Raw genomic sequence first — 12,350 nt, 5'->3', positions numbered from 1 at the left:
ATTGCAGGCAGCTGATATTTACTGAACCAAATGTACTCTCATCACCTGTATTCGGAAATGAGAGTTGCATATATGTTATCATGACTCATGAATTCTTCAAAACGGGGAAGATTCAGCTCCAGTTAGAAAAACTCAAAATGAATGTGAGTTTATAATGTATTACTTCTATAATAAATACATATGATGTAGATCATAAACATACTACACATAATTTAATTTGTAATAGTAGAATGTACAATTTTTAAAATGTACCTACTATTTAATTTTTTACTTACAATTTAGAATATGCTTAAATATATAGGTTTATGGGAAACAGCCATTGTATAAACTGATGCTCACAAAAACATATAATCCTGCCATTGGTTGTCCACTAAGTAATTGTTACATCACTGGCTTTGTTAATTTTCGTACATAAATGTTTAGTTAGATAAACTTTCCTGCCTGACCATTCACTGCATTGTCTCTTTCACAAGTGTGTACAATGCATGGGTTGATAAATTGAATACAGAAGAGGGTGAGTGGTTGTGGAAGGCGATGGAAATTTTTTTTTTTCTGTAATGGAGTTAAACTGTATAAAATCATTCTAAATGACAAAAAAAAAAAAAAAAAAAAAACAGATTGAGGATAAACTTAACAAAATAATCTAAGCACCTTTTATTTTTATTTTTATGAATGCTAATTGGTTGTTAATGAGCACATACTCTCAATTACTTAAACAAACATGAATTTCCCAAAACCTTGTTTCCGAGCTACATGTTGGTGTACATAATTGTCATTAATTAGTACTATGTAGTCAGATTCTCTTATATCCTTGTACAAACTCTGTTTAAGTTAAGTAGATGAGCTATGATGTGAAATAATTAATTGCTTGTATATTGTCAGTTGAACTAGGCAGTTGAACTTCTGTGTGAAGTTATACATAAACAGTAGCTTACAGAGGGTGGGAGATATAACGCCCTCCCCTCTCCCCCAATCGTAAGAGAAAAAATAATTGGACATACATCGATCTACCTAAGTAAATTATGTATTATGTTATAAAGCCCGTAAGATAATTTTATGGTCTGTTGGCTGCAAATAAAATGAAATGGCCACCTGCCTAGGACGCTGTGCGACAGAAGGCATGGATGGACAGGGGTACAGGCAAAAGAAATGACGAGCAATGGCACTACCATGCGTAAACTTAGTCAAAATTAAATTTAAATGACTCAAGTTATTTAAGAACCACCAAATACATTCTGCACGTATTAAATTTTACACATTGTTTGGTTTGATCCAGTTTTAATTATTAGTTAATTAGTAGGTACCTAATATTGCCCAACTGTTATTTTTCTCCCGCAATTTTTTTTATTCTTTATTTTCATAAATTTTTATTGTGATGCTTTAAAGATCCTTTTGTGCATATTACTCTCTCAATAACCAATATATTTGTGTATATAATACATTTATCTCATTGTATTAGTGAAGTCTTTACATAATGATAAATATTTCAAAATATTTTTAACTGATTGCATTAAGATAACTAATTTGTAAATTCATTTTTCTTTAGGTTTACAGCTCCATAAGTTTGTCTAATGATGTATATGAATCATGTCTGCGATACACCATCCTAGCTCATATAGCTCCGCAGTGGAACAAAGTCGGCGAGTACTTAGTACAAGGTCGTAATTTCTTGGATAATGAATCACCGATGAATGCTGTGAAGATGGACATTGGGATGAAGAGTAAGTTATTAGTTGTTTTTTTTTTAATGGATTCCATTATATCAACATGCATGGTTGAACAGGTGGTCATGTTTTACAGACAACGAGATGTTCCTTGTTCTATGGCCCGCAAGAGTCCGCTTCAACAAAATGGACTTTCAAGACCTGGATGTTTCTTCAAAAATGAAAGAGCAAGTTCTGTCTGATAAAAGTGGGGAGAAAATTCAAATGCATATAGGAGATCAAATGATTCATGTACTCCCTAGGCAAGTATATTGTATCTCAATATGGGTGTACCATAAATAACAAATAGGCATAGTTTTGAACAGAAGCGCAACAACTAAATTTCCAAAAGGTGTGGGGGGGGGGGGGGGCAATATACCTTTTTATAAAGAATCATCGATCCCTCCTATTGAAGCGGAGGGTCAAATTTGTATTTCAAGGTGGAAAATGGTGCTATTTAAGCAGTTTTACTATATATCTAAAAATTGATTACACAGCACTTTCTTTGCCCCCACTTCAAGGTTTCAGAGGAGGGGGGGGGGGGGGGGGGGGGCACAAAATACCCTTGCCCCCCCCCCCCCCCCCCTGTTGTTGCACCCCTGGTTTTGAATTAAACATGTTTTGCTAAAAGCACATAGGTACACCATATTCGTCTGTTAAACAGTAGAACTGACATAGGTATGCTATTCTACTTCTTGTAAAATTTCCCAGCCTCATTTTTGAGATCTGTAAGTTTGAAGATGGTTCACAAGGTCCTTTTACTTCCAAGCCATGGAAGACAATGGCAGATCATAGGGGAAATAAACTCGCCTGGACATATTACTATGCTTCACAGTTCCCATCTCTATGGCACTACCTGGGTACACAAAGCTCAGTACTAAACAACTCACGTGTGGACCAAGGCTGCATTCCTGTTGTCAAATGTTAAAATTATTAACTGATTATAAATTAAATACAGGAATACAGCTCAAAATTAGAAAAAAATGTATAAACACTTTCTACAATATTACCTCCCTGTAGTTCATGAAAAGCTATAAAATTAGCAAAAATTTATCTTCCTAAAAATTGTTGCCATCTATAGTATGTACATATGGCAAAGTCAATTTTGTTTAAAAACGTTCGATGAATCTCTTATAAAATTCCCTGCCAGCTACTCCAAATAATTTAATCCAAATATTATCTGGTATGAGTGCACTGGTATGAATATTGTCAACATAATTACTGTTTACTTTGTGTGAGAAGGTATAAAAGGAGAGGATATTGTAATATCTTCAAACTGTTGATCAACCACAAAGTATTTTCTACTACCATTATATTTTTGTAAACTTTACAATTATTTTGTAGTTAAATTAACAGGTGACCTGGGTTTTATTTTACTTTGACATTCATTGTACTGGGAATAAATTACCCTTATATATGCATAGATACATAAAGAATAACAAATATGTCTATAAAAGGTGGGGGAAAGAGGGTAGTCCCTAACTTGAAAGAATTATTTTTGATAGGAGGGGGGAAAGTTGAGAAGGGGAGACACCTAGTATTACAAACTTAATAGTCAAATGGGTGATATGATACGTGAACCAGTATCATAATAATTTAAGCGAACGCATGCAGTGCATTAGACAATTGTCAGCTTGCAGCAAAGTAGTTATAAAAGAGCTGTATTGAGTAATTAATTGTGGTTGGATAACATTGCCTTTTCTGGATTTTAGCTTAAAGAAAGCCTATGTAGTGTCCATTTCCAAAAAACTTCCTCCTTCCTGTCCCTTCAAGTCTTACAAAGAACTCAAGAGGCACTGGAAGAACATGGTAAGCAAAAGCTACCTACTGCAATTTTTTTTAATACTTACAACACTTACTGTAAATTTTGACACACACTAAAATGACTGTTCAGTGTCTCATAACAACAAACCACATAATAATGGTCTGGTATTGGTGTAAATTCCTTTTCTTGCATATAATTTACTCTTCATAATTAATTTTTCATGTACCAGTCATGAGCTACACCACAAAATAAAATAGTATGATGTTTTTACTTCCAAACAACAATTGATAAGAGTTAAATTACTTAAAGTTCCAATGAAGAATCTTAACTCTAAAAGAGTGTGTGCAAAGGCTGACTAGAAGTCATTAAACAGGTTGATAGCTGGTGAAACAATGTGACTTTTTAGACAACTTTTTTATGTCACAAGTTCATTTTTTACTTATAATAAGGAAAATAAAAACTAAAACTATATATATTATTATTATTATCTTAGAAAAATTATAATTTCAAAGATAATTTTAATATGATTTTTGAGTTGGCAGCCTTCGATTATTTACGTTTAATGTACTACTATGAACTGAATTGAGGTTCAGAAAAACAGAGCTCAAGTTTGCAAATGTCTGCTGGAAATTAAAGTTTCTTGACTTCCAGCAACATTACGGTACATTTCTTGACTAGTCCTCGTGATCTGCGAACACCTTGTATTACATCGTGGAACAGCCACTCGGGACCAGGAGCCTGCGGTAGTGCCGGTGTCTGTGGAACTGCTCCAGCACGGCTACCGCCTGCCCGACGGCGAGGACAGCCTCGCGTACTGCACGGTCGCCTTCCAGCCGTGGAGCACCGCGCTGTACACCTACCCCAGCCCCTGCGTCCGGCCGGCCGGCCCGCTGTTCCTGGGCCGCGTCGACGCCAAGGACGTGCTCCGGGCCTTCGTCAGGGACCTGGCCGCCAAGATGCCCACGATGTGCGGGCGGCCCTTCGCGCTGGGCAACAAGCTGGGGTGCGCCGTGCCGAGGCTGGGCCGGGCGGCCGACGTGAGTGCCTTCTCCGTCACGCCTCGGGCTCAGCTTGTGGCCCGTGTCTTTATTCTTTCCTCTGGGGTCTCTTCAGATTGTCTGTTACATTTTGGCACATTCAGTCGAAAACCAGAGTGGAAACATTTTCTTGTCAAAGAAGTCGTCCTTGAAGGCTGTGATCGCTAATGAATCGAGCCGAGTGGCGAGCATCGATCCCGAAAGCCGGAAGACTCGAGTTCATGAGCACCAAGCCAGTTCCCATGCGGACCGGAGCTCACTGTAATCTCGGAATCCCGTCACCTTGAGCATTTGTGCATGGGTAACCGTGTGATGTAAAACACTATCACAGTAAAACTATTTTTTACATTTTTGTATCTTTCATATTGCTTTGCACAAAAGTTTCATTTACAATTTTTCATCAACCCTACTCTCAAGCACTTGGTGAACACTGCAAAAAAGGCACATAGTCATACATTTTGTGGGAGAGAGAGGCACTTCCCTGCTGAAACATCTTCTGTGTATGCCATGACACGTCCGTTGTAAACTTTGCAGGCATAATAGCTTTTATAATAATCTATATATATATTACACTTTTCGCATTTGCTCCAAATTGTTTCCTGGTCATGTTAATAAATTCTGAAATTAAAAAAAAAAAAGGGTGGATTAAAATTACTTACAATTTTTAACACAAATACTTAATAACAAAATGTAATCAGTGCACGTAAAAGTGATATGGATTTTTGGCTAAATTTTTAATTTTCATATAAAAAAATTTACAATATAATGTAAATTATATGTAGGTCAAATGGCATTACAGCCTGTCTAGCAATTCAGCATGGGAAAATGCATATCAATGGACATAAGTTTTGCAGAGTCAATTTCATGAAAGAAATTTGACGAAAAAACTTGCTACCAGAGGAACACCGAAACCAATTAATTCATTTTCAAAAAGGTCTTCCCCCTTCCGAATACGTGGTTTTTGCCAAACTTGACGACATCCTTAAGCTTACAAGAGGTTATTAGAGACGGTAACACGTACATAAAACAAGGATATGAAGACAGGAGTCTGCCATTGCCTACTGTTAAGAAACCATGCCAACATTTGCCGGGGATTAATTTTTAGTTTAGTTTGAGGAAAGCACGGAACACGGAGATGAATCGGGATGACTGGACTTGGTCCCAGGTGCACCGCGTCCAGGACGTGTTCCCCACGTCGCAGAAGCTGGTGCTGTGGGAGGGGGAGATCCTCACGGCCGAGACCCTGAGTCGCCTGGAGGACCCTGCCCTGTCGGCCCCCGACGCCGCGACCCCTGCGAGCGGCTGCGTGAGCCTGGCGACGCCCGCCGCGGGCCAGCACCTCACCGGCGGGAGGCACCGGCCCCCCGGCTCGCTGGCCCCCAGCCCCCCGCCCTTCGTGCCCGCCGCCCTGCCCCCGAGGGCGCGGGACGACGTCCCCTCCTCCCGGCCGGCCGAGCGCGGCGCCGGCGTCTACAGGCCCGTCTTCCAGCGTCGCCCGCCCACGCCCCACCAGGTCGGCAGCACACAGCGTCCTTACTGATTTATTAATGTTGAGATTGTATAAATGGCAAACATTTATGTAAGAGGTTTTGCATCTGCAGCAAAGCTATGGTAAATATAAAAGGTAACAAAAGATTAAAAAAAAAAAAAAAACAGCATTACAGGGAACTGTATAAATGCGGCATGTTTGTGACCATACCGAATTAGTAATTTTACCAAATTATTGAAAGTTAATGAGGTTTTACATGGAAAATTCAAATTAAATTTAAAACATAAATATTAAAATACATATAATGGTATTTAAATGCTCTATAGAAAGAAAGAATACTGATGAGCATTAGTTCTCTTTAAAAAAATCAATATGGAAATGTATCAGTGAAAAGCGAAATGTATCCTCCTAGAAAAAGGGAAACACTGTACTGAAATGAAAACCAACAGTAACAATAAACTCGGAGCAAACTAAAAACATCGGCAGCGCACTAATGCGACGTGGCAATCATCACCAGCCGATTTCCACCCAAAACATATCTGATTGTGAGTGGCTAAACCATAGAATACCTAACCTTTCACAGTATGCTAAATAATAGAATTTAAAATTTCTCTCTCTTGCTTAACAGGTGGTAGAGGGTGGTAAAACCAAGGTGGGTAGTTGATTTCTCACCATTCTCATAGGTCCTCTTCAGCAGTAGTTTGCCACTGGCACTTCTGCTTTGAAATGTCAACAAACAAAAATTACAACACCCATGAGAATCTGTAATAATATTGAACAACAAATTTTCATGTTTTCATAAAATAACATACTAATGTCCTAGTTCTATTAGTAGTAGTTGGAGAGTAAATAACACATGTAAACTAATGTTACGGGAATCGTTGTATTTAATGTCGTCAGTGTCGCCACCACGTGGGTGGGCACGTGGACCTGGCGGAGACTCTAGTTACAGGCCGGGAGGTGACCCATGTGGAAGCAAGACTTGTTCATTCCTCCGGCTTCATTCAACCACAAGATCAGGCACGCTCTAAGCGTCGGGCACGCTAATTACTGCTTAAGAAAGAGAGATGGTTAAACACGGGATCTTTAGCCATCCCACACACCTCAGTCCCTAAAGCCATCGAACATTTGGTAGCATGAAATCATACACCAAGAAATTTGGTAAGAGGCAATTTATTTAACATCCTTGTGGCCTAGACTGAGTAAATGTTTCATAATTAATGCGAAAAAATTTGCGGAACAGAATAAAATTATTAATGTTAAACAGTCTACCTACCATCTGAAGTAGGCCCCGAGGAGAAATAAAAGGTTTAAATATGCTTAAGAAAACGGAACGGCAGCTGCAAGTGGATCAGCGGGGGCCTTGAGGTGTGTCGAGTGTCTTACCCCGGGCAGTGTTCTCAGGCGACTGGAGAGATTACTGCTCTCAATGACCGCAGGCAAGTGTCCTCGCGCCAAACTAAACTGCTGTTTGGTCCATCACTAAACCTAGTCAACTTCAATAAACTATTTATAACTAGACCATAGGTTCCCAAAGTGTGCACCGCTGTGCTCCTCTCTCTTCTCCAGTAACGTAACTTACTTTTATTTGCAGTGAACAATTCAAATAGCGCACTCTGCATTCACCGGTACTCACGCTTGGGTTGTAATCTCATTCCAAAAGTTAGAAATACTACAGCAGAAACTATTATTTTTTTTCATTAGATGCCAGTTGCCAGTTCACCGCCAGTGAGCATGGAAGCTATGTCGAGAATCGTCAAGGAGTTCCAGTCCAAGAGAGACAGTGATGTGATGATAAAATCAGATGTGGTATGTTTTAACAGTACAGATTTTTAATATGTATATTATTTTTAAATTACTGTGCAAAAATGCTTCCATAAAGTGAGTATGTAGTATGTGAAATATGCACACACTTAGAAACAGAGAAACAGGTCTGTTATTTCTCAGAGTTAAAACACCCTGCTTAATATTTCTTGCAAACATAATGTCTACTAAATACAGAGATGTTCCTTTCTTCCATTATATAAATTAATTTTTTATTTAAAGTTTTATTTCATTATTGAGCAACTATTTTCTTGATAAATTTAAACCAGAAAAACCAAATTCACTTTGCCTTGAATTGTTTCCTGACCGTAAGAGTTTCGTGAAGAAAACATTAAAATTATATAACGAAATTTGAATGCAGTAATAGCGAGATAACTTTTGCAAAAATGAAACAAAAACTATTGTCCCTCTTTAAGGTTCAACGAGTAATAAAAGTTGTCATCAGGTCAGTAAAAAGTACTTTGTTCTTCTCAAACATTAAAAAAGTACTGTACTTTGCCTTGAATGTCACAGATTTACAGTAATGAGGGGTGCGACAAAGAAGGGAGGGAACAAGGTGGGGAGGCAACCATAGAGTCTATATTGAAACTAAAAACATTGACTTCTCACCTCCCTATTCGCTGCTCGCTGGCAATGGAGCGATGCCTTCCATTTTGTCGCTTGAATAACCCGTATTACAGTCGTCATCACTACTACCACTGCCACTGTCACTGTCCACACCTCCTAGGTTAATAATAATGGGATCAATTTCTATGTCGAAACGTGCATCCCGGTCTTAGTACTCGTTTTCAAGTTTTATCACGTGCTCACAGTATGGTCTCCAGTCGTCTGCCCCCATACTATTAAATGTTTCTTCGCAGAGCTGTTTTACCTCTTGTAAATTACACGTTACATTGTGCGATGCCACTTTGCCTTTCACTTTTGCCCATATATTTTTGATGGGATTTAAGTCAGGGTGACATGGTGGCAAACGCAGTGTTGTATGCCCGTAACATTTCAAAATTTCATCTACTGAATAAAGGGTTTGCTTCGGCTTATGCTGCTTAATAATTGCGTAAAGTGTTGGCTTGAGCATGTCATCTGCAAAAGGAATACCATGCTTTCGCAACCACTGTTGCATGTCGTGTTTAGTCGAGTTAGATGTTGGTTACTGATTTATCTTGATGTTTTGATACGGTGCATTGTCTAAAATAAAAACAGTATTAGCAGGAATATTGGGTATAGGTTTTTCTTTTACCCACTTTTCGTAGTTTTGTTGATTCATGTTGTGATGGTAGTCTCCTGTAGCCTGTTGAGATTTCCACATCAATAAGGCATTAGGGACAAACCCATTTTCACCGCCAGCATGAACCATTATTAGTCTTTGTCCTTTAGATACAGGTGTCAACAGGCCGTGGGTCGAGTCATCACTCCAGGATTTCTGTTGCACATTGAATGACAAAACATAAGACTCGTTCATGTACAGAATATTACGATTTTCGTTTCTGAAACGTCGTATATTTCTCAAATACTCGATTCGCTTCTGTCGTATATCAGATTTTTCAATCAAAATGAGACGTTGCGACTTAGTTTTTCGCCACCGAAAACCAAACCTTTTTAAAATTTTCCGTACTTAAAGTTGCATTGCAACCTTGGAAATTAATGTTCTGTTGCAGTTTTATTCGTATTTTTTCCACTGTGGGGACACATTTTTCAGTTACATAAAAATTATATACAGTTCTGCGAAGTACTGCTTGGTCAAAATTATCTAAGTCGTATTTACATGTATTCTGTCTATTCTTATCGGGTGTAACGAAAGAACATCCTTCTCCGATGCTCAACTTTTTTGCTTCCACTTTTATTCTCTGCACTCCGCTACGAGACACACCAGTAGCTGCAGCTGTCCTCAACTGTGCCTTTTCTATTGGAATAGATGGTTCTATAGTTTTAGCTTCATTCTCCATAAATGACAATACATTATAAATTATTTCACGCGCTTGCGAATGCAGTTTCTTCCCCTTCACCATCGATAATACCGGTGGCATCGTGATAACAAAACCCACAACAAATTAATTTATTTAGCCACGCACACTAAGTGTTTCATAACACATGTATTCACAAGACGAATATAACACTAGTAACAATAATTATAAGACAAAGTGTATTAAAGTCCGGACCGATTACAGTAAAACCATGTTTAATATAAATTAATCACAACACCAAAAGCACATAATATAGCAAATTCAGATAACTCTAAGCGCAAACAAAATAGGACAATCCAATCTGGCTGAATCCTGCACAGAAACTACAGAAAAAGGTTTATATTTTCTGGTCCGATAGTATGAGTATGAGCCTAACCCAAGTGCTCTGCGCATGCGCGGTCACGTGATCAACCCCCTCGCAAGCGCTCTGCGCATGCGCAGTCACAAGGTTAACCCCCTCCAAGCGGCTGCTTGCCCTGGCCGTAACGGTCACTCGGGCTTCTAGATATAATGCACCTACTGTAGTCATAGTGTCCTTCAAATAATAACCTGCAAGGTACTAATTACAAGACATTACTATCTATTTGTTGCCTCTGCATGCTCAGTCCTGTGCAACAAGTCCAATTACTGTAGACTCTACCAGAGGGTCGAACCTAAGACCTCGCTTGTCAGCGCCTGCCACACTGTGTACTGCGGTAAAGGCTCAAGGCGCCTTACAGTAGCTGAACACATTTATCTTACTCTTAGCAACCTCACAATATGCACTGCACTGCCCTCGGCTCTCCAACACAACCACCTCATAGCCTGCTGGCATAATGCACTCTCTCGACTCTCTCGAACTCTGTGGCGCTGCAAAGCGACGTCTCAGCATACTAGAATGTCCCGCGAGAATGGTGAGGCTCTGCCCACGCTGCTGGGGTGACAACTGCACATTGATTTTACTTCCCACAAAGTTTAAACTAATTTATTATTCCCTTACACGCTTACACCAGTGACGTAGCCAGGATTTGTGTATGGGGGGTGTTAAGAAGCATGCCGCCCCAAACCCCCCCACCATATTACAACGGGGGGTCCGGGGGTTCTCCCCCGGGAAAATTTGGATTTTAAGGTGTAAATAATGCTATTTTAGCAGTTTTCGGTACTTCAATTTAAATATTGTGATGGTAAAAATTGTATTAATTTTAATATGAAATTTGTTTGAGTGATGAGTAAGAAATTAATTAATGATTTGGTGCTAAGGGGGGGGTTTGAACCCATAAAACCCCCCCTGGCTACGCCCCTGGCTTACACTATATTTATTATTAGAATACTATAAAATTTAATCAAAAGAATCAATATAGTATTTTGAAAGCTTAACTATAATGATTTTTCATGTAGTATTTCACCTTTTATGTACAATATACGAATTTGGATTTTTTTTTCAACTCTTAGTGTTTAAACTTGAAAGTGTTGCAAGCATCCTGAGTGCAGCATTGTTGCCTGCGCCGTGCAGGGCAGCAGCGGCAAGAAGTCGCGCGCGCGCCCGCAAGTGCAGCCGGAGCTGGACGTGGGGACGCTGGCCCGCGCCGACGACCTGGGCCGCGCCAACACGGCGACGCTGGTCAAGTGGCTGCGCGAGCGCGGCATCACCTGCAAGGTCAAGGACAAGAAGTCCGACCTCGTGGCCAAGGTGCGCGGCCACCTGGCCCTGCCTTCGTCCGCGCCGTGCGACGCGTGAGCCGTGTGAGCCGTGCCGCGGCGCCCTTCTCCGACAACACGGGCCGACACGCTCAGACCAGCCACGTCGGAGAGAGGGAGCACGCTAACGTGCAAGTGGTAAAGGTTTTGTATAGCAGTTCATTAGATTAGTCTCGCAATTGATTTAAGGAAACATACATGCTTATAATATGATTCAATACTAATTTTTTTTTCCTATTATTCTGCAATTTATAAAGTTCAAAAAAATAATAACATCCAAACAAAGTAATAAAATTTAAGTATGTATTTTTGAAAAATTTGTACTGGCTGTGCCATTGATATGTTAGAAATTGTATTAATGTCAATTATTATGAATTCTGTATAAAAACATATACCACATACCTCATTTGACATAGTCAAGATTTGGAAAAAATTAAAAGAATGGGGTAACTGATAATTATAGTTTGAAGGTACTTTTTTTTGACATAACTACAGCACAGCTAATAATATTATAAATTATTTGTACAAGTTGTTTAGTAAGTAAAATATCCATATGTAATACATTGAATGATTTCAGTATTATGCATTAGTAAACATATTATTAACTACAAAATCATTTTTTTATTCTCTACAATTTATGGTTGAAGTCTAATTTTTTCTTTGTTGGAGATTACAAATGACAACTCAAAAATAGCATCATTCTCATCAGTGTTACAAAAATCATGTCGACCAGTGTTATTATTGATTTCAGTTGCATTTCAGTGTTGTTTTGGTTTTATTTCAATTCTCTCTTATCAATTACACATAATCCAATAATTTTTACATTTGCGAAGTTAAGGCACTGACCACCTTGTCTACAGGAAAAGACAGTTCATTACTTTTGCTGATTAAAAA

The 12,350-nt window shown here is 39.1% G+C and overlaps 2 protein-coding genes across 2 annotated transcripts; both read left to right on the top strand.

The window, feature by feature from the left end:
• Nucleotides 1-22: 22 nt before the first annotated feature.
• Nucleotides 23-2,006, top strand: LOC134537963 (uncharacterized protein C18orf63-like). The gene is made up of 3 exons (XM_063378982.1): nt 23-143; nt 1,547-1,721; nt 1,801-2,006. The coding sequence occupies exons 1-3, from the start codon at nt 81-83 to the stop codon at nt 2,004-2,006; spliced, it is 444 nt and encodes a 147-aa protein (XP_063235052.1). The 5' UTR covers nt 23-80.
• Nucleotides 2,007-3,989: 1,983 nt separating this feature from the next.
• LOC134537202 (uncharacterized) lies at nt 3,990-11,728 on the top strand. The gene is made up of 4 exons (XM_063377469.1): nt 3,990-4,505; nt 5,671-6,018; nt 7,699-7,803; nt 11,272-11,728. Exons 1-4 carry the CDS (start codon nt 4,425-4,427, stop codon nt 11,494-11,496), a joined length of 759 nt encoding a protein of 252 aa, XP_063233539.1. The 5' UTR covers nt 3,990-4,424; the 3' UTR covers nt 11,497-11,728.
• Nucleotides 11,729-12,350: the final 622 nt, after the last annotated feature.

This window comes from Bacillus rossius, chromosome 12 (genome assembly GCF_032445375.1).
Source record: "Bacillus rossius redtenbacheri isolate Brsri chromosome 12, Brsri_v3, whole genome shotgun sequence".
Taxonomy (NCBI): Eukaryota; Metazoa; Arthropoda; class Insecta; order Phasmatodea; family Bacillidae; genus Bacillus; species Bacillus rossius.
Note: the sequence above shows the minus strand (reverse complement) of the source record. Positions and strands in the feature narration are given on the sequence as shown.